This window comes from Xiphophorus hellerii, chromosome 18, assembly GCF_003331165.1.
Source record: "Xiphophorus hellerii strain 12219 chromosome 18, Xiphophorus_hellerii-4.1, whole genome shotgun sequence".
Classification (NCBI taxonomy): Eukaryota; Metazoa; Chordata; class Actinopteri; order Cyprinodontiformes; family Poeciliidae; genus Xiphophorus; species Xiphophorus hellerii.
In genome coordinates this window covers 14678283-14700390 of record NC_045689.1, presented here as the reverse complement: position 1 = coordinate 14700390, position 22108 = coordinate 14678283, and the positions used below count along the sequence as shown (strand labels likewise).

Genomic DNA, 22108 nt, shown 5'->3' with positions numbered 1-22108 from the left:
TGGCGGAGAGGGAGACAGCGCGAAACGACGGAGGGGAAACATGAGCTCAGCTATTCCCAAAGCATTGCTTATGGACTTTTATTCAAATGTAATCATAAGAACAAGTCTATGTGGACTGAAATTTTTTTTTTGGTCCGGACTCCACCACAGACTCCCTCTCCACTCTTTTGCCTTTTACTGCATTGTTTAAGTGTAGCCCTGCTATAATTTACCGCAACTGAGAAAATCTTTGACCAATTTCTGAACAGAGAGGGCATACATAGGATTCTTCTGACAATTACAGTTGACTTGAGCTGTTTTGTCTATAGCCTATGTAGTAACTTGTCCAGCAGAGGGCTCTTAATTTACTTTTGTTAATATAATGTGAAAAAACGTGCTCCATATGTGATGCAACTAAAATTGTTTATTGGGTTTTATTTTGCCTGTCAGTGATTGGATGCTTAAATGAATGATGCATAACTTTAAATTCTGATTGGCTGAAGGGACGGAACAGCAGCACGAGTATGGGATGAGTGAGGAACAAGGAGAGACAGGCGAAATTGGAATGAGCAAAAACAAAAAACTAAAATTGCTGAAAGTTTTAGTTCTGAGTTTTTGAATTGGGTCACAATTGCACATGCTTCAATATGGAACAGCCAAACATCAAGAAGCTGGAGCATGCTAAAACATTATAGTGAAATTTATGTGCAGCTACACTAGACCGAAGTGGGAGTGAGACGCCGCCGAACCAGATGATGCTTCAGGATTCCAAAATGTCTGTTTGCACCTCTGGCAACATGGAATAAGCAAACTCAGTGACTTTCATGCTTTTGTGAACCTACCGGAAGATACTTGGTGGCATTGTCATGTACAGACATGTTGGGGGTGGGGAGCAGGTGCTTAAGTGGAAAAAAGGGCACCTTGTGTGGCACATGGAACCACCAGCTGCCTTAGTAATGTGAGATTTTTTTCTTTTAGGCACAGCTTGTGCATCATCTTTGCATATCTATTTCAAATCAATAGCCACGTATTGTCTTGGGCAACACCCAATAGATGGTAAGAAAAAAAAAAATACAGAAGGGTGCTGTTTTGTCCAGAGGAAAAAGGGCAGGTGCTCCAGCGCCTCCTACTGTCTATCTGTGCATGTCCCTGCTCAGTGGCAGAAACAAGATGGCTCTTCAGGTAAACGGAATGTCTGAAAGCACCTCTGGCAATGAGGGAGACAGAAACGTGCCATCCTGACCATCTGTGCTGAGCTTCACTAGATCCATACTGCATAATGTCAGGAGGTGACACATGAGGACACAGAAAATATTCCAAGGTTGAGTGAGTACTCTCATCTTGTTTGTGACTCATTGGATTTAATGGGTCTCATTGAGTTTGGCCCCACCGCTTCCGAGTGTCGACGACCAGGCCGACAACGGGGTTTCATTTGCATATCCTAATTTTTGGGGACTGGTAAACAACCCTGATTTCTATTTGGCTGTTTTCATTTAATATCACCAGCTGGTGTAGTTTTAAAAGTGGGTCCACAAGTTGACAAGTTCAGGGCTTCCCCTGAAACATGCAGGGTTTCTCCTGAAAACCTGCACTTGACCAACATCATGTTTTTGTGTTAAAAGAAAAGAAAATGTGAAAGTTAACAAATTTAATGACATTGTAATTGGAAGACATTGTTGACCATACTTAAACACACAACTACAGACTCTTAAAAAACATTCACAAAAAATATATTTTGTAGACATTTAATGCTCTTCTGGTGAATCCTAATTAAGTAATCAGAAATTGGCTTCGTCTTAAATCAAGCTATGTAATGCTGGTCACATTCAGAGCTGACGTAAGGCAGAGTGAAGTGGCAAGTAAAAGCCATATGGCCCGCCACCACGCTTATCATGCAGGGGACCACCCTGAATTGCACTGTGAAAAATTGTTAAATTTAAAAGGGAAAATTTGTACAGAAGTGTAGAATTTTGATTTAATTATTTATCACAGAATGTTTTACAAAAATACTTTTAGGATTAAAGCTGCACTGTGGAATTTTTATAAGAAAGAAAATGCAAATTTGTTGAAACTGTCACCATGTTGTGACAGTATGGTCTGAGACAAATATGTTTAATCTTGGATATTGAGGCTGGTGTACATGTAAAAAAATTAAGTTGAACGTCTGCTAAGTCAAGTAAAATAAAACAGTTGAACTCAGAGTGCTATCCTAGTGGGTAAGGATAAAGGAGGCACTACAGACACATGCTGCAAACATTTACATAAAAAGCCATCCTTTAGGGATTCCTAATCATCTAAAACAGTGGTTCTCAAAGTTGAGGTCAGGACCTCAATGACACCCACGCCCATTATGAGTCATGAAACATCAAGTAAGAGGTTCTTGCAATAATCTCTCTAAATAAAATTAAAACACAAAGTGATGTACTGAGAGCATATTTTCAAATTTAGTAAGAAGCCTGCTGAGGCTGCCAGTTAGTTATTGGTATCATTGTGTTTCAACATTTTAAAATTTTGATGTTATGAAATTTCTATCACCCAGTTATTAAGGATTAAAGTCTCAGATAAAAATCCCAGAGAATGTGAAGACCATATAGGAGCACAGTGCTGCCTCTCCCCACATGTTGCTGCACACTTCTGATCAGCTGATCTGCTACATTTAACATTTAATAATTTTACCATAAAATATTTGTGGTCAATTATCACACAGATCACAGATGGTCACAAAATTAAAACTAAAGGAGCATCTATCACTTCCATTGAAGTAATGCCACTATAAAACTATAGTTGGCAAGTCATGAATGAAATATGTGAAGCAGGCTGGCTACCGGAGCAGATAGCCTGACTGATTACCCAGCTATACTGGTTATACTTGCTTTACTCTAAGGAGCCAAACGACAACTGGGAAAGATCTCAACAGAGTTAAAATTCACTATAACTTCAACAGCTGTTTATTCCTGATTTTTCATTTATTCAGTGTGCCAAAATCAAAATAATTAAATGTTAGAGGTGATAATATGACATAGTGTCATTCAGCACAGGTGTGAGTTTTCAAAGTGGTGCAGTGCATAGCTAACAAACTCCCCAAACTGTTCAATTTGTGTTTATTTGTTTAATTAATTTTGTTTTTAATTGATTTATTTATATTTATTGTAACAAAAAAAAAACTTGGGAGAAGGTTTTTACATCGTATGTCAAATTCTTACTGTTCTCATTGGAAATTATTTCTGAGTTTGTTCAGAGGAGAGACGATGATTGTATCAAAGGATGCTGAGTTTGGAGCCCCTGGGCAGGAGGCTGAGTGAAATACCAAAAAGGACATTTATGGATGTGGCGAAAGAGGACATGAAGTTAGTTGTTGTGAGGGAATAGGATGCAGAGGGTAAGACAGATGATTTGATGTGGCAACCCCTGAAGGGAAAAGCAGAAGAGGAGAAAGGAGAAGATTTCCGAGTCTGATTTATCCTCATTTATCCTACTGGTTGGTCGCACACACCATGCGTCATCACTACATCACTCCCTCGACCCTCAAAGCCAGCTTGCCTCTGTACATTTCAAGTGATGCTGGCCTGTTACTATTTGTGAAACTGTTGTTGTTTGTACTCAACCATATCACTCTTTGAGAATCTCATACCAGTACATAGCTATTTTAGTACAGATTTTCCTTTATAATTTTTCAAACCCTCAGGCTTTGTTTGATTGATGAGGAAATTAGATGCTTAACAGCTGATGTACCAGGAGTGCTATTGTGCATTTTCAATAAATCTGAAAATCACAGTGGATGTCAGTTTGTTAAAAAAATAAATAAAGCTGATGTTTGAAACACCAAAACAAAATGGTTTAAGGCCAATGCAAACTGCCCATAAACAGAGAACTTGTGCTCTGTTCTTGTATCCCTTTTGATGTGTCTAGGAAATATAAAACAGATCTGCTGCAATTGCAGGGAGCTATGAAGACTTTGTAGTAGGGGTGCACTGATTGCAGTTTTCTGGCCGATTTCCAGTTACCGATCTTTATGAAGCTGACTTGGCAATTCCGATTTTGGCTAAATTCAATGACATTGCCAGAATGTCATTGAATTGGCAACAGTGGGGTGACTATTGCTAACAACAAACATGAATACGACTTAATTTGTGGGTTTGTCAGTCAAGCTTTTCTCACAGCAGAGCAAAAGAGGACAGTGGTTGATTTTTTAGACATTTGCAGAGGTAAATAAGATCGGTTTTACGTGGAACTATTGGGCAGTCACATATCTCCCAAATTAAGGAGAACTTCATATGTAGGAGAACTCAATATAGGAGTTCTCGTAAAATATGAAATGTCCTGGCCATAAAGTATGTTGCTAGCTAGTTAAATATCACATTTGTCTGTTTTGTAGAATATCTACAGGCCTAACACACTGCTTCATTGACAGGCCATTGTGTTGCTGTTTACACCCCTCTTCCTTGACTCTGTTGGTGTTTGCTCATATTCTGCAATCTTCTGCTATGTAAAAGGTTTGATTTTTTTTATTTAATCAGCTTGAGCCTGTCATTTATGCCTGCTCTTAAACGTTCCTTAAAGCATAATTCGTGACAAGTTGCATCTTAATTGCATCTGTGACTTGCAGGCCTAGAAAAGCTGCAGATTTTGTTTGAAAACATGCAGACAAATTTGCCTGCGAAAAAAAATTTCATGTGGAGTGGAAGATATCATGCTGAGCATCTCATCCGAATGGACAGATTTTATGCCCCAATTAACATTTATTTTACTAATGCTGTAAATGACTTCATATGACTCACTATTTTATTATCTGCATGGTGACGAAGGTATGGCTTATTTTGACAGATGAATCTGTCCCTTTGGATTAAATCTTATTTTGAATGCTAGTGTAGCTTTACCTGCATAGCTTTCAGTACAGGACAGAATGTGATTATAGCATCCTCAGCATTGTTTGTTATTGTTGTGTCAAAGTTTAAAAAAATGTCTTTGTCACTGCTCACACTCTGCAGCACAAAGATTAGCCCAACCTGCTGATAGCCAGATGTTCAACAGAGCTGCCAGGGAGCACTCTGCCAAAATAAAAATAAAAGATCAGCACCCTTTCTCTTAAGGAGTACACAATTTGAAGCCTACAGGAAAAACTTAATCAGATATTATTGTAAAGAAACAAAACAAAAAATAATATTTTTTTCATTGTATTCTCTGCTGATAAATTAACCCAATCTTAGCGTTTTAAAAATGCTGTATGTTTTCCTGAAGGCACACTACAGTATTTAAGGCGCTTTATTTACATATCTAATAAAATTATTGCTTTTTGAGTATGTTTAGAAAACCTGCAAAAACAAACAACCTCAGATATTCTGCATTATCTTCTGTTTTGGATCATTTGAGTGAATGTGGCTTGTTTGTTAATCCCTCGACATGCCCTCTTCGACACCACGAGTGGAAAGCAAACAGCTTCATTGATTCAGGTCGCTCTAATTTGGATGTTTACTCTGCATCGCAGTTGACATTTTACACAGTTCGTTAGTGGTCTCTGAAGATGATCAGGACACTCAGTAGGTGTTAATGACTCAGGCGGGAGCGCAAACACGATACCAGACGTGGACGCAGCATATTCTATGAGTCTGAACGACAAGACTCATGGGGGTGGTCACATTGTGGGAGGACATTGTTGTATAAGCTCATATGTAGTGGGCAGATTTGCATTGATAGAAAAACAAATGCATATGAAATGCAGCTATGCAATCAAACTTATCAGCTGACTGACAGTTGGACATAATCGTCTAAGTTTGCACGGCTATTTTATTCTACGCTGTTCATGTGCACAACTCTCTGTGATGAGACTTATAGTCACTAGATAAGTGTTATTGAGTTGTGCTGGAGCTTGTGGTCATGGCTGATGAGTGCCTCCACATGAACAGCCTTTTGTCTAAAACCTGAAGTGCAGTGTTAGGTTCAAGGACCCACTTCAGTTCTGATATTGCCAGTGAAGTGTGGTGTTTGGCGTACCCTTTCGGATAGCGAGGAGTGGAGCTATAGCGCTTTGGTGCCAAACAGTGATGAGTAGAGTCCAAGGTAACACGATCAACACGATGGCAAGAATATCTCTTCTCTTCGGCATCTCAATGATTGGTTGTTTGGCTCTGGATTATCTGGAAGAAAAAAAACAAAGCAGACAGAAACATCTTTACTCTGTACATTGTAACACAAAGCTTTCAAGGTAAATCATGATGAGAAAAATTGCAAAGGATAGATAATTTGGCTCTGACTCAGCATGTTAAGCAAGCACACACACAATCGAGGACACATACTGGACCTGATTATCAGTAAGGGTGTGGATATTTCTAATGTCTCTGTCACTGATGTCGCCCTGTCTGATCATTTCGCTGTTATCTTTGAAAGTACAATCACCATTGACTCTTTTAGCGAAACAGCTACTATCTCAAAACAGTGCAGCTTTTGACACTGTTGATCATGACATATTACTGAAATGACTGGAGAGTTGGGTAGGACTCTCTGGTTCAGTACTCAACAGGTTCAAATCTTATAAGGAACAGAGATTTAGCTGAGCTATGGATGGCAAGTTAAAGAATAGTCTTTTTGCCCTCCAGCTTTGTGTGCAGGTGCAAAATTTCTGGATGTAAACAACAACATGCAACATGTCTATAGTTAGACAGAGAGAGGCCAAGAGCAAAGCTTTCCTCTCCTGCCGAACGTGAATGCTATTTTGAGACTCTTTAACCTGAAGAAAGTAGAATGGAAATGGAGGTGGGAGGAAGTGCACCGCTATTATCAACCTGTTGTGTAAAAGTATAGCAGTATAAAAAGCAAACATTTTATAGTGGCTTAACAGAATGCTATGTCATCCATTTTTAAACTACCTTGCTTTTCTATTTGCTACTCTAACTGGAAACACTCTTCCATTCTCAGTCTGTTTCATGCACAAAGGTTAAAATCCACATAACCTTTGGCTTCTCTGCAAAAAACCATCTAATCCTAACATTATTACTGTTTAAAGATTCATATAAACCACTTTGATATTCACTGTAAATCTGGAACATGGTGGAAATAACACATGGTTTTGGGGACACCGCTTTCTCCTCCAGGAAGAATATGAGGAAGCGGAGAGAGAAGCCTCACATGTTCTCTCCCTGTTCTCCAAAGCTCACTAACACTGAGTTTAAGACAATAGACCTCCATCACTCCTCGCAGGGTTTGGTTTTCTCAGATGCTTAAATAAGCTCCAGTTATACCGACGTCATAACTTGAAAAATTAAGTTATTAAGTGGTCTGCTCAATGAAATAAAGAAAAAAGTAAACATAATGCAGACACAGATGTTTGCTGTATTCATTTAAGTTTTGCTCGTGAGGAAACAAGTTATCATATGTCCCTCGTTGATCCTGCTTCCGCTGCTGAGGAAGGTGGCAGAATGCCAAGATTTTATGAGATTGTACAATCATTATATTCATTCTATTTGTTCACAAATAAACACATTACTCATGTTTAATCCTTAGCAGGTGGCTCTGACCCTTCAACAATGCATTTTGAAGGTTTGTCAGCTACAGAGGCAAAGAGATAAATCCAGAATAAACTTAATTATTTTAAATTACACAAAATTATTCTGTGGAAGATCTGTAAGCAAAATGTCTAAGGCAGAAATATTTTCAAGTTTTAAAACAATTCATTAAGACTTGAACCAAAGGAATTTGGAAGAAGTTCCTACATCTTCTCTGACAATAGAATTATTAATACTGGAGTTCAAAACATCAACAAATGTTTAAAGACAAACGTTAAGTCTGGTAAAGCTTCAATGTCAACGGTTGTTTTGAGAACACTCACTAACTAACTAAAGGGACAGAACATCTTTTTGAATCATAGCTTCATTGTGGCAGAGTAAGCTTAAACAAATTTTTCACATTTTTATTCAAGATTTTACACTTCAGCCTTTTCATAGAGTGTTGTGCCATCCTTTGGTTACTTCTTTCATTGGCATTTTTTTTAACATGCAGTGAATTTTTAAAACTGATTAGTCATATATGAGCAAAAATTTAGAAGTCAATCAATTTCTAAACATTATTACAATTACATTGCCTGCTTGTATTATAAATGGCCTGTAACAATGTAAAGGGGACACTGCTTAGGTCTTGGTGTCCCCACTTTTTATGTTGCGTTATGTAATCTTATGTACAGATTTATGTGGAGATTATGAGATTCTACGAAAAACATCATCCTGTTACTAATGAATACTGCACAAAGCTCAGTCAGGTCTAAGTCCAGAATGTGGAACCATTGGCGTTTTAGCCTTTTTGCAAATTTGTGACTTAAATTTGTATTTAATTTACTCATATTTTATGAAAAGGGGGCATGAATTCTTTTCCAGGACACTGTATGTGTATTTAAATGACTTACCCACAGTCAGAACTGGTTCATTGCGGTGCTGTTGATGCGTGGCTGAGAAGGTAAAACTCCATGCTCGATGGGCTACCTAACTGTGACTGTCTCCATGATACTTCACTATTACCCGTTTCTCTCCCTCTGGCTGCTTGCACTTGCAGGCCACCAAAAGCCCCGATCCTGAAAAATAAAATCATTTAGTTAGAACAACCCAAATATAACATAAAAATAGCAAAAATCATTCAAAGAACAAAAATACTTTTATTTGTTACGGAAAGTCCAACAGGACTTGTCATCTGACTGGATAGATATGTAAAGGAACACTTGGGTTTATCCAAAATGAAACACACATACAACTATTGCTTTTAATTTAACCAAAGGTAGCCAAAACTGAATGTATCCAAGCTACTTTCTCCAAAATACCACAGTTCTATGTGTCTGAAATGAATAATACATCACTTACTGATATGTAATTTACTTAATTCATTCCAATCTAAATTGCACAAAGACTCATTTTTTTGTTGTTGTTTGAATTCACAAAATGTGAAATGCAAAAAAGGAGGTCAGTCAAAACTCCTCTGCCTGCCAGCAGTCTGTGTTGGGGGATGAAGCAAAAATAAGACATCATGTCTTATTCAAATATCATCAAACACAATGCTGCTTCGGTGTAGGTTTCCAGTGACTTGTGGATACTGCATCAACACCTGAGGACTTTAGTATTTTCTATGTAATGAAAACTTATACAAAATTCAAATGTTTGTTGTGCTGAACAGGAGTAGTCCTGAACATATCACTGATGCACATTGAGGTATAACATGAATCAGAAACACATTGGTGCATGGTTGTGCTTGATTTGCCAAAATGTCAACCAATCACTGGCTTTATGGGTTAGGATCAAATTTGCTTTGTTCAAAATAGAGTAGCAAGTAAAGCTTCAACTAAACGGCGGAGCAGAAAACCTTTGCTAAGGGTGCCAGGTAAAATGATCGCTGCAAATAAACTGATTTCAGTGAAACACTGTCTTTCCCAAAATAAATTTAAATGCAGCTTTTTTTAAAACATCTGCCTGTTAAAGGACTCTATGAATGAAATGCTGATGGAATTCTATTTAGTGTGTCTTCTCCTTTGGCTGAGCTGTTTTTTTTTTTTAATATATAGTTTATGCACAAAAATCTTTGAAGGATTTTTTTTTTGTACACAGCTGTTGCTCTGCTTAATTGGGGACTTATTGTTGTCACTAGAATGAAATTTGTTCTCATGGCATTTCTGCCTCTCCTTCTGATCCTTTTGAATAGTTGTTGCATTGAACCAGTCCAGTTACGACGTTGTTGGTTCATAGAAAAACTGTGCAGACATAGAGAAATTTAATGTGGCACTTTACCCGCTGCTTTTATTGTTCATTACTCATTTTACAAGGCCAAAGTCTGACAGTATGGCTCAGCTGCCTGTCTCTGAAGGCTGGAGCAGTGGGTGGTACTGCTCTAACTTCAGCTGCGTTTGGGGTTGAATTTATGGTGTTATGGATTCGTTTTGCTGTATTTATATGCTAAGCGGCAGTGCTTTTGTGATAGATGTGTTAACAATACACAAAAGGAGTACCGCTGCTTCTGTTTGTTAAGCCAGCCATCACTTCAGACTGGGTAATTTATTTAACATCAAACCTGGGTTTATGCTGTTGAGGCAGAAATTGGGGTAGTAGTTTGGTAGTTGAAATCAAACATTATGTTTGTTGGGTAGAAGATGGTGGCTGGTGAAAAAAAATCTTAGTGGGGCTGATGTGCCCATAGATTTACAGTCCAGTAGAAGGAGCGTTGAACAGGCTTCATAGTACTAGATCGATGCTATGAACCCTACCGAAAATGGCCTGGGCTGTAAGCAGCCTCCACCACTGCAAAGAGAGAAGTGCTGAGTTGAACGAGGCGGATTTTAATGTAAATTCAATATTTGGAAAGGTGGCCAACTTGGACTGAACGACTTCATTCACTACCTTTGCTGCCATTGCTAAAACTACAGGCAGATTACAAATCTAAAACAGTGCAGAAAATCAACGTCATCCTTCACAACTTGATCGGTACAATAGAAATTCTACCAGAGCGAATTCAAATAAACGGGGGAAAGCCCAGACTGTCTGTGAGACGAAATTTTAATCAAGATGAATTGCCCAGGAAGGTAACGGCTAGGCGATATTGTGGTCTAAATTGCGAGTCCTCAAAATCTGAAACAGAGACAAGACAGAGTACACATGTGACAACATCATAACTGGACTACTACACAGCGAGACCATCAAAAAGTGGTCCGAGACCCAGATTGAGTACTACCACACTGTTGAACAGGTAGATATGAATTTAGCTATCTTAATTCAATTGTTTATTAGTAAAAGTCTTACTGTGAGTTTTCTTTTTTTTATGATTAAATTCACACAGAATTAGATTTTTTTTAAAAAGGTGGCGAGTTGTTTCAAATAATGAATCATTCTTTCAAATCCACCCTTTGACAGCCTTCATGACATCGGCCACTTCAGCCCTATATCAAAAAAGACCTCTATTGTTTTTACAACAGGCAGTTAAGTGGACCTTGACTGCATCATGAACATGCAGCACAGCACAGAGAAGTATTAGTGTGCACTATCACTCAAGTGCCATGTTTGCTTCTGTGCCAACTGAAATACTGTGTGATGCAGCAAGAATACAGAGAGTCGGTCCCAGACTGCGGCACACAATGAAGCCTGACAGCCTTTCACATCAGCACGAACTAACCAGCTGTGAAGGGAACACCTGCCGCTGATTAATACAAGATCAGAACAACAGTAGCGTACCTGAAAATTGTTGGACTAATTGCTGAACTAACACCATTAACCCCAAAAGGTTAGACATGGGGGTAAAACACTACATTTCTTTGGTGGGTTTTAAATGTCAGAGAAAATTGCACCATGTGAGATGAAAAGATGTAAGGTGTCTACTCCCATTTTTTAATAACTGATTTTATCATTGGTATTACCAGAGTAGAAACTGCTTGTCTGCTTGCTATAATCATCTTGAAATGTATTTTGCTAAATTGTTGTTGTCTGGACTGTAGAAGCCATTTAATAGAGATGAGACCTAAATACTAATTGAAACACCATCAAATTAAATACAATCACTTCCTTTCACTTGCTCTTTTCTCTTCCCATAAGATCAGTCTGGAGATGATGTAGGGGCAAGCCAACCAACTTTGTAATGAGTCTACATGTGAACTCCCTTTTGCTCTGTGCATCCCCTATGTCATGAAGCCCAATAATAACTTAATCCTTCCCAGCCTTGGCTTGCTGTAGCATCTTTTTATGTATTCTCCATTTGGCAAGTAGGAGACACTCTCTGGAGATGCTGGGTTGTGGAATGTACAATTACTTTTATTTTTGTACACGTATGTCTACGGGCAACTCTGAATTGCCCCGAACAATTTTCTGGTGGGGTGTCTCGGGATCTGTAGAGGACAAGCTGTTCCAATAGATCATTATTGATGATGCTGTCACAGCTCTTTGAAACAACTTCACCAAGAGGTATAGTTAAATGTGAATTTTAAAATCTGCATTGATTTAAGTTGCCTAAATTGGTTTTGAAGGACATGAAGTCGGGAGTAGGTGTTCTGTCTTGTATTTCTCTGTTGTTAGTGCTTTGTTTATAGATTCAAAGCTACTATTGTTGGCTTATGATTGGTAATTAATAAGGGTCTACCTTATGAGTAACAAGTACAAGCTTTTACCATAAATAATGGTGTACTAAAATGAGACAAAAAATCATTATGTTTTCTTCAGCTAAAGTTGCTTGTTCTGGTAAGTTTGACAGTAAATCCAACATCGACTAGTTCCTCGTAAATGAGAATATTTCTTACAATTACTGGCACATTTCTTTAAGAACCTACTATTAGAAACAGGATAATCTTTGAGGCAATTCTTATTTATTCCTGCCTTTTTCACTGCATCCACCAGCATAAAAACAAATGACCTAAATAGAAATTTACCCAAGGCAGTATGGGCCGTGTTGGGAGGGAAATAAATTATCCTGAACCTTTAGGGTGAAGTTTATGGAGGGAGGCTGCTAAACAGGGTTTAGAGTCAGAATACCCAAAACTGAAACTATGGAAAGCAAATTAATCACAACTGGCCTGTTGTTTTTAAAAGCTGATAAGTAATTGTCAAATACATTTTTCTGGAAAATGTAGTTTATTTGGTTTATTTGCGTTTTTGTAAGTTATGCTTACAAAAACGCAAATAAAAGAAGTCTTTCACCATAATCACATAGATTGTTCTTTTGATTAAAAAAGCTTTTAAACCAAACTATGTTAAAGTAATCTATGGCTACTAACTGAGAACACAAGAAATGGATAAGGTGAGCAGTTTTTCTATACAGATCATCTTTGCAGGAAATGGGGGGTGAGTGGAACCAGTTAAGAGAAGGATTTCTTAGCAGAACTCTGCAAACTGTTTTTAAGAATCCCAGAGAAGAGGATTCAGTGTTGTTTATACAGTTCAGTGCTGATTCAAGCAATAAACGGCAAGTGCAAAGAGCTGACTGTAGCTGTAGTTTGTGAGCATAAAGTTTATAATTGTAATTAAGAAAAAGAAATCCTGATTGATTTAATCCCCAATTGATCCTCTGAGTAAATATTGGTATTTTAACTCGCCTCTTTCATTCACCACATGAGTAGCATTGACTCAAGGAGAAGGCTTAAGGCCAAACAACATATTCTGGGTTCAAAGAAATAATGCTTAGGTAGCAAGACAGATGTTGTCCTTGGAAATATAATGTTTTTATAGATATTTCTGCAGTGTTCTTATAACCACCTGTAGTTCCAGCTACAGTGAGAGGGCCTGCCTGGCTTGTTTGGTTTCCCTGTTTGGCATTGGATATTTTGCTGCTAGTACTTTGTGCAGGTGCTACCAGGGTCTGGGTTTAACCTGCATGAGGGGACTGACTGGATCTGCCTGGGGCTGGTGAGGTCTTCTGGAACCAGGTTCACCTGCTGTCTGCTGCTTGTGGGTGCTGAGAGTTGCAGACTTTTGACATTTCTCACCACTCAAACATCTGTACACCTCCAGGTGACAAATTACACCCAACACATATACTTCTACACAAAAACTCACCACAGCTCAAACACACATGCCTACACGCGCACATATGCACCAATCTACGCACAAATACAAAAGTAAACCCAGTGGTTGAAGGTCAAACAAAGACAGGTTACTACTGGAGAAATGCTGGATTCAGTCGCTCTTTAAAAAAGTAAATCCCACAATTAGAATTTTGTCTGTGTTAATAGATTCTTCATGTAGAACACAACATTGTAGGGCAACCAGCTATTCTACATAGTATGCCTGGGATGCCAAGACAGGGAAAAAAAAACTATACAGTGATTCAACTGCACCTCAAATGAAAGTATGAATGCCTCGATGGTATTATCTTGAGTCAGCTGCTAAGTGAAGGCATAAATGAGGCCTTATAAATATAGGACTGAGTGCAACCAGCCATGACTCCAAAAAGCTACCAATATGAGTACATTTTGGGATGAGTTGCCAGGCACAGTCAGAAAAGGTGAGTGTAAATCGGATGCCATAGCTCCTCATGCTAAAGAACCTGTATCGACTTTACCTATTTTTAGAAACACAAAAAAGAAATTTAGCTAAACTATACAATCTGTGTATTGCTCAAAACCATTCTAAGAAACAGGACAATGTGTAATCTCCTGTTATCTTCCTCTGACTCTCATTGTTGAAATGGGCCCCTGATGCAGAGCGATATATCCTGTACAACTCTTTTATCGTCTACCTTCCTTACCACCTGACACTATTCAAACAATGACTTAGATCTAGCACTCCTTTGTGGCTCCTTTCAGTGCATATGCATCTAACTCTAAGACGCAAGGCCCTAGAGTCAAATTAACAATTCTGTGTTTGAGATCTCTCACCACTCTTTCCTACTTCAGCAGCAGTAGTGTAGTAGTAGTAGTACATAGGGTCCAAAATTGCACTCTCCCCAGTCACACTAGATTTTTTTTTTTTTTTGAAGCGTCTCAATGGGTTTTTTTGTAATTACAATGAAATTAAAAAATGTATATTTCACGGAAGTCTTATCTTAAATGATTGATTACATATCACTACTTGAAATCTACCTCAATTTGCTGCTGGTGCTGCTCCTGTGTCAAACACATCTGCCATTTTCAAAATATTACTCAGTGTGTCTACTTCAGAAAACACCTGCGGTAATTAGCACAGAGTCTAACAGTCTAATTAAAATACAGTAGAAAATAAGTTATTCTCTGGAGAGCAAACAGAATGTTTTCCATTTTTTGTGTGAGTGTGCTTTGATTTTGGGAATATTGTTTTTCTAAAATGATGATAATTTTACATGAAATTTAAAGAGGTGCAAAACCTTTTCAATTGTTTATCTCATCAGTCCGCAGAGTATTTGACCAAAAGTTTTGGAGGTTATCAAGATGTTTGTTGGCAAATGTGAGATGGAGCTTTGTGTTTTTTATATGGTTTTGGACTCTACTATCGACGTCTTTTTGCCTAGTCTCTTCTTTTTTGTTGAATCATGAACCACAACTTGAAGCAAGTCCTCAATTGACTGTTACTGTAGATTTTGCAGGTCACTTCTGAGATGTTTAACCACTATTCTACTTGTTCTCCAGCGGTGGGGATTTTAGTTCTGTGACTTAAACTCAGTTCAGACTCGAGTAAAAAAATTATTTAGACTGGAGTCACTGATTTTAACTATTTGATCTCTTATATCAAGCATAGAGTATGTTAGTTTGGAACTGCACCTGGCGCCACAAAAAGACTGTCTGGAATCCAGCCCACTGCGCATCTTTGGCTATTTACCTGTATTTCCTTCTTTTGTTGCTGGAGATTTGCCGTCTTCCAGCATTATCAGGCAAGTATGCATATTGCATATGCATACTTGCATATGCAATATGCATATATATATGCATACTAGCTTCTTTTATCTATTTGGATAAAAGAAGCTATACGTAATCCAAGCAAGGTGTAAATTGCACTATACAGCATGTCGTTTTATAATGATGTTGAGGTACTTTCAGCCACATTTTAAATGCAGTCAGAGAGCCACTTTTCATGACATATCCTTAATTGCAAGTCTTAAGAAAATCACACGATGCAGTTAGAAAATGTACGGGATGTCAGAGCTGCCACAAATGTTTGGGCAATGTGCCCAGGACAAAAGGCTCAAAGATGGGGGTGGGGGGTGAATAACAGAATTTTTGTTTATTTTATTTTATTTTTTTACCATCTGAATAAATAGGGGAGAAGGGCATGGAACTATTTAATTATTGTGTTTTTAACAAGAAACATTACCACGTGTAATTTTTAAGAGTTGGTAAATCTACCAGTAATCCCATTATTCAGATTAACACTGAACGATTTCCTCAGATTTTTATGTGTGGTGACCAAGTCCCTGTGGTTTTAGCCTGAATCTCAAACAAAGTCAGCTCTTCCGGACTGGAAAATGGGTGCACCACAATTATATCTAAAAATATTCACTTTGTCTGAAAGTTCACTTTTATTTCATTGTATCAATAATTAAATTTTTCATTTTAATTATCTGACATTAACAATAAAATGTTGTAATGTCAACTTTTGTACATTTGTAGTTAACAGATGAGAGGAAAGTCTTCCTTATTCCTCTGATCAATTAACTTATTATTTCCTGTGAAAATGAATATCAGAACTGATTTTCTAACATTTTGAAGCCTATTTCCTCTTTCTGATTGTTCTGGTAACTCCCCCGCCAGCTGTTCCCCCAGAAAAAAATAAAATAAATAAAATGATGCATTATTAATTCTAAAAATTGTTATGCTTGGCATAAATTATGCATGCAGTCAAATTACCTAGTATCTGAAATTTAAAGTTTAGGACTTGTACATTGGATTGGACATCTATTGCAATTAAAAAATGTTTTTTTCAATTTATTTATTGAATATAAAAAGTGTACAATTTCTATATATATATTCTTTTTGATGTATGTGTTTTCAAGTAGAACACTTGGAATAAAGATGGCAAAGTTATTTTCAGCCCATTGACAATGCTTTCTTTGTTCACGTGTAAGTACAGTGACAGACGGTACAAACATGCAGCAAACTATGAAACATGCTGGAAAAGGCGAAACACACTTCAAACACATGGATAATACAAATTCCCACAAAAACACTGCAAACAAAAGTGCAATCACAGAAAATAGAAGCAAAGACCTCCAATTAGCAAAACAAATGCAAACAAAAACAATTCTGCAACCACAGAAAAAAAAATGCTGATGTTCTTTGAAATATCTCATCTTGTTTATTTTTCTTTTTCCTCCATTTTTTTTAGGAGATTCCAATAAATCACAACATCCTATCTTTATCATAGAGATATGTCTATAGTCTGTACTGAGAGTACACGATTTGCTGGTTGACTCCTTTTAGTGGTCTGGAGCACTTCCATTTTGTGGAGTGAGTTTGCAGCATTTCATGTTTGTTGTTTTTGTTCTAATTGCATAGTTACTCCCCCCGCCCCCCCCCTTGCTCTTGATTCTTGTAGTTGCAACACTTTTTTTGTGCTAGCAGTGTTTTGTCTGTGGTTGCAGCATGTTTTTGTTAATTGTAGGTTTTTGCTTCTAGTTTCTGTGAATGTCATATTTTTATTTGCAGTGTTTATGTGGAAATCCTTTTTTATGTTACTGTGTTTTGGAATTTCACGTTTGCAGTTCGATAAGCCGTTTGCTGCATGCATGCACTTGTCTGACTCCGCTAACATGTTGAAGAAAAAACTTTCGTTTTTAAGTTCACTCGCCATTACTAAATCACAAAATTACTTATAGTGAGTAGGGTGCTTACTTTTCCACTCAAAATTCCCACCAAACCTTGTTTGCTTTTATTTCTTTTTCTTGTCGGCTAGTTTCAAAAGCTGTGCAACTTCTTTCTTGAGAGGACATTACATTTTTCTTTAATGAAATACAGTTTTTTTTGTTAGTTTGTTTTTTTACTGTAACAAAAATATATAAATCCTATATCATCATTTTTTAAAATTTTATAATTATTCAAATTCTATAATACATCTAAACATTTACCCATTTAAAATTGCATTTTATATTTTAAATACCTACATTTATATGTTCCCTGACATCTTTCCCCATAGTTTTTCAGGCCATAAAAAGATTCTCTGTATCAAAAGCATTATTACTTAACTCTTATTAATAATTACAGCAATTTATTCTGAAAAAAGTTGAGATGTTTCAATTATTGAGGCAATAATCTTGATCATCATTTGGTTTCCTACCTGTGCCAGTGAAAATTTTGTTTAATTTTTGCTGGGTTTAATTAAAGTTTACAAAAATGCAGCCTGGTTGGAGAATAACCTTGCGCTTCACCCTCTGCTTCTCTTCTTTAGAGCTGCCGGTTTTTACTCCTTTCGCTCCTTCATGCATTGGTGTAGCTTGTAGCAGAATTTATTTTACAGTTCAGAACATAGACGGGGGTTGTCTGGATCATTCCCCCTGATTTGTATTTGCAAACTAATCACACTGCTACTGTGCATTTTTTAAAAGAAATATTGATCAAAGCTTGAAACAGGAAAGTCATTTCAAATGTGCATAAAGTTTTAAACAGCTTGATAGTCATTTCAAAAGTCATGCTTCCTTTGCAGGTATCTTCCAAATGAGAGCATCTTGACTTGTGTTGACTGTGATTGGTGTCATTTAGAGTTTGGTTTGGGTGCACCAACAGGTCCCCATCAGTCTAGTTTAGAGTTACTTGCATCATCAAATAGATTCACACCTGTCACTGGAGTCTGTTCAAACTTTGATCATCTCCACATGAAACGAGGGACTGGATTGAGTGAGGCTAATAATAGATCCAGGGAGAGCAACTGCTTTCGGTTCCTACGAAAGAAGACGAAACAGCTTGTATAATGCGGCAGAGCCATATTAGTTTTCAACAACTGGAACCGACTGCACTGGTGAAATCTAATACAAACAGAAGTAAATATAAAATGTCTAACACATGGTTCAGAAGAGCTATAAGGTGCCAGATGACCTAGAGTCAACAATCTTTTTTTTTTTTTTTTCCCCGCAAAACCAGCAAGTGTAATCATTTTAAATGCGGTTTGATACACAAATTAGCTAGAAAGCGTGTCAGCAAATGCTGTTTCTCACGCTTGATTTAAGAAAGCATGACTGTTTTATTTCCAGAAAACTTAAATAACCCATTAGCATTGGCCTTGATTGATGGCTCCAGTCCTTATGCAAATCTGGCTGCCTCAGCTCTGGTGAAAGATTTAAGAGCATGGCTGCTCAGGCAGGTTGCTCCCAGCTTATAACTGCAGGGTGATAGCCTGCTGCTGCTTCCTCTCAACTTATCATAACTAATTTATGGTCTAGCTAACCCAGGGCACTCTTCCAATGTCGGACTGGGTAGCAAACTGAAGCCTCTCACAGCTGGCTCACTGGCCTGAAGGGGCTCCGGTAGGATTTGGAGCTGGACCATGCTGAGCCCACGTGTCCTGGCTCTGATCAGAGTCCAGTCTGGAGAGATGTCGTCTTGGGGAGACCACACAGAATGGCAAGAGTAATAATACCACTGGTTACCCTACACTGAGGTGGTTATAAAATGGTAGTTTGGTCATTTAAGGATGAATGAAAAATGTGCCTTTGGGATGCATGCTACAATGGCAGTTTGTTTACATAAACATATGATGAAATGAACAAATAGAGTAGATTAAAAAGGTTAACGTAATGCATGTGTTCCTCTGCAAGTTTAAGCATAAACATGCTGCTGTCTCTCATATCTTGCTATGCTTATTAGATGTCTAAAGTGTGTTTTGTGGACATCTCAAGTCATTTCATGTCTTAAAAATTTTAATTGCTTTTGATGTACCCCTGTTTTTAAAATGAGTGTATTTATGGGAATGAAGTGTAGAATTGTGTTCTGATGTGTCAGAATGGGTTCTGTTTGCCATGACATTGCTGTCTTCTTTTATTTCCTTTTCAATACCTCGGGATGTAGGAAAAAAAGCTCAGTTACCAGTACAAATTCTGTGAGAAGCCCTATGTGGTCAGTTAATAAAATAGCTGAATTAATCATAAAGTAGGACAGAGTGCATCAGAGGAACTCGGCTCTAAGCAATTGTCATGCTGAGGTGAGTTAACCTTTATCTGCGCAGTGTCTTCATCAATGAGAATGAGTTAATTAAAGTTAACATCTTAGTAGCGCTTGTGTGGATTCTGTAGTATTGGGGAATATTTGTGGTATGCACATGTTTTCAAAGTTGAGTTGATCATGCTGATCAATTTGTGCCAGCCCGATTAAGCTGGTGATCATATTATGTATGCTAGAGCCCACTAGCAGAACAAGTCACCGTCGGGGGGTGCGGGGCTAATGACCGGGTCCAATACCCAAATAATAAAGCTCATGATAATTTAACTTTACAACATAGACATGTCCGCAACAGCAGAGCTTACAAGTTTCACCACCACAGAGAGCGACTATGTCATTCTGAAAACCATCTGGCATGAAGTACAACAAACCAAGAGAACAACAGAAACATCAGGCTGCTGGGCTAATGATGAAACAACACAAATTCAAATCAGTTCAGAACCATGGATAGCGATCGGATCATTTTGACACTTTATCAATTTCAACTCAGAGCCTGGAGCAGCTAGCAACTGCTGAAGTTACGTTTATTGTTGACGCGTTGAAACGGGTACGCAGAGGCACGCGCCGCATGCGCAGTGTGTCGCAGCACCTCGTGCACCTCTGGATCTTTGTAACTCGGCGCGGATTGCGCGCACCGCAGTTAACACAGTTTTAACACAGTTTGGGTTAACAAACTGGATTGCTCTTCTCCAATGTAAACCTTAATTATAAAAGCCATACAGCTGTCTTGGCTCAAAACGCACTCAACCTGAACTGTTGAAAGCGACTATAACTCAACCTTCTGTCCCTGACATCACCGCTGTACCACCGACAGAGAAAAAGGGATGTAAGCTCGGCGGCTGGGCTGATACAATTTACAATCAGTCTACAGTTAACTCACACTTTGTGAATAATGTCAGAGTTGCTACCTGTAACTGCCAGCCCGGCGAAGGAGCAGCTCCTTCGCCGGGCTGGCAGTTTTGGCGGGTCTGAATTGCTGCCGACAAAAAACTCCGGTTCTTCTCCAAGACAAAATATGCATTCAGTTTTTGGCTTTTCCTTGCTCTATTTTTTTCAATCCTTTTCACTTTGCTGCTCCATGGAGCTCCACTCATGTTAACTTAGTCTGCAAAAATGGTCTATCTAGTTTGCCATCTGTTGCCAAGTGACTGATGATGACGTTGGTGGACGGCTGGTGACGAGCTTTACCCAGAATACACTTGGAGACGATATGGACGATCCACTTATAATTTTGTGTGTCATAAAGTTAAATGTAAGAGTGAAAATAAAGCCAGTTATGTAGCACAACATTTTATTCAATATTTTACACCCACTGTGTCACTAAAATTAGTCGGTCTTGTAAAGTTTTTAGCAACCATGAGTCAACATTGAGTGGGGCAGCCTACTATATAATCTACTGGGGCACCGTACTATATAATCCTACATACATCATACTCAACAGGCGAGGACCCTCCTTCTCCAGCTCTCATCAGACTTGATAAAGGGTTGGATCATATTCTGCCTCCCATCCGGAGGCCCGGGCTGGGGGCAGCCGCCCCCCCAGCCTCCCCTGACGCTCCGGCCCTGCTAGAGCCTCAAGTGCACTGGCAGAGAATCTTGAAGCAGCGTATTTTCCTCTTTCGATTAAATGCCAGGTAGATTCACAATAGTGAACAAGATTTATTCCTTTGGCTGATGAGTACAACACAGTTACCTGCCTTTGTTTTCCAGGCGTATACTTGCACTACATTTTTTCCTGTGTTCTTAAAGCTTATACAAAAGAGTTTCTTTTTTATTTAAAAAAATAGAATAAAATAAGTTGTTGCTGCTTTTGAACATACAGTATTTTAGGCAAAATGACTGATTCCCGTTCCATTCAAAAACATTCACCATTTTACATTGACTAAAACAAGCAGCAGTATATAGACTGTAACATGTCTGATTTGAAAATGTCAAAACAAACTTCCATAATATCCAAGCATAATATTCTCCAGTTCTTGTAAGAACATTTATAATTTCATCTTGTAACTAAATAGTGATATATAGGTAGATTTCTAGTGAGTTATTTTTAAATTGCTCTCTCCTTGGCTGCTGTTGTTCTGAACAATAAAGGGGGCAGTGCTTACCTCATTAAATATGATTTTGGTGTGGAGGGCGAGACATTGATTTCAAATGCACATGACATGTCTCATACTGTGAACAGGCTTTTTATGCTTCAGCATAAGGTCAGGGGTATTCAGGGGGAGCTTCCACATTCATTAGCTAATTAAGGGTTGCTTCCTGAGTGGGTGTTAAGGTGTTCTGCTTTGTGCTGCGCCTCTCAGACTTCAACATCCTCGATCTACTGAGTTCTGAGTTTCTTAATGAGGTTAGGCCATGGATTTTTCTCATGAAAGACTCCCCAATGTCGAAATCACCCAATTACACGCCCTTACGGAAGGAAAATACATACTATTATGAATCTGATTATCACTAATTAAACCTATGGGATTTGATCAAAATGCAGTGGTAGCAAAGATGAGAGTTTTGTTTAATTGCTGTAAACTGAGAAGATGAATTAAAAGACAAGTGCATGCTTTCTTCAAATAG

The 22108-nt window shown here is 38.2% G+C and overlaps 1 protein-coding gene across 5 annotated transcripts in view; it reads right to left on the bottom strand.

Annotated features, from left to right (window-relative positions):
- The window catches only part of b3gat1a (beta-1,3-glucuronyltransferase 1 (glucuronosyltransferase P) a), a 104714-nt gene that overhangs the window by 12282 nt on the left and 70324 nt on the right, over positions 1 to 22108 (bottom strand). For all 5 annotated transcript variants that reach the window (XM_032590564.1, XM_032590562.1, XM_032590561.1 and 2 more), the window contains 2 exons: positions 8372 to 8536; positions 5971 to 6113 (listed from right to left, as the gene is read on the bottom strand). In XM_032590564.1, coding sequence (XP_032446455.1) covers positions 5971 to 6082 — 112 coding nt within the window. In that variant the 5' untranslated portion in view covers positions 6083 to 6113; positions 8372 to 8536. The remainder of the gene's footprint in view (positions 1 to 5970; positions 6114 to 8371; positions 8537 to 22108) is intronic.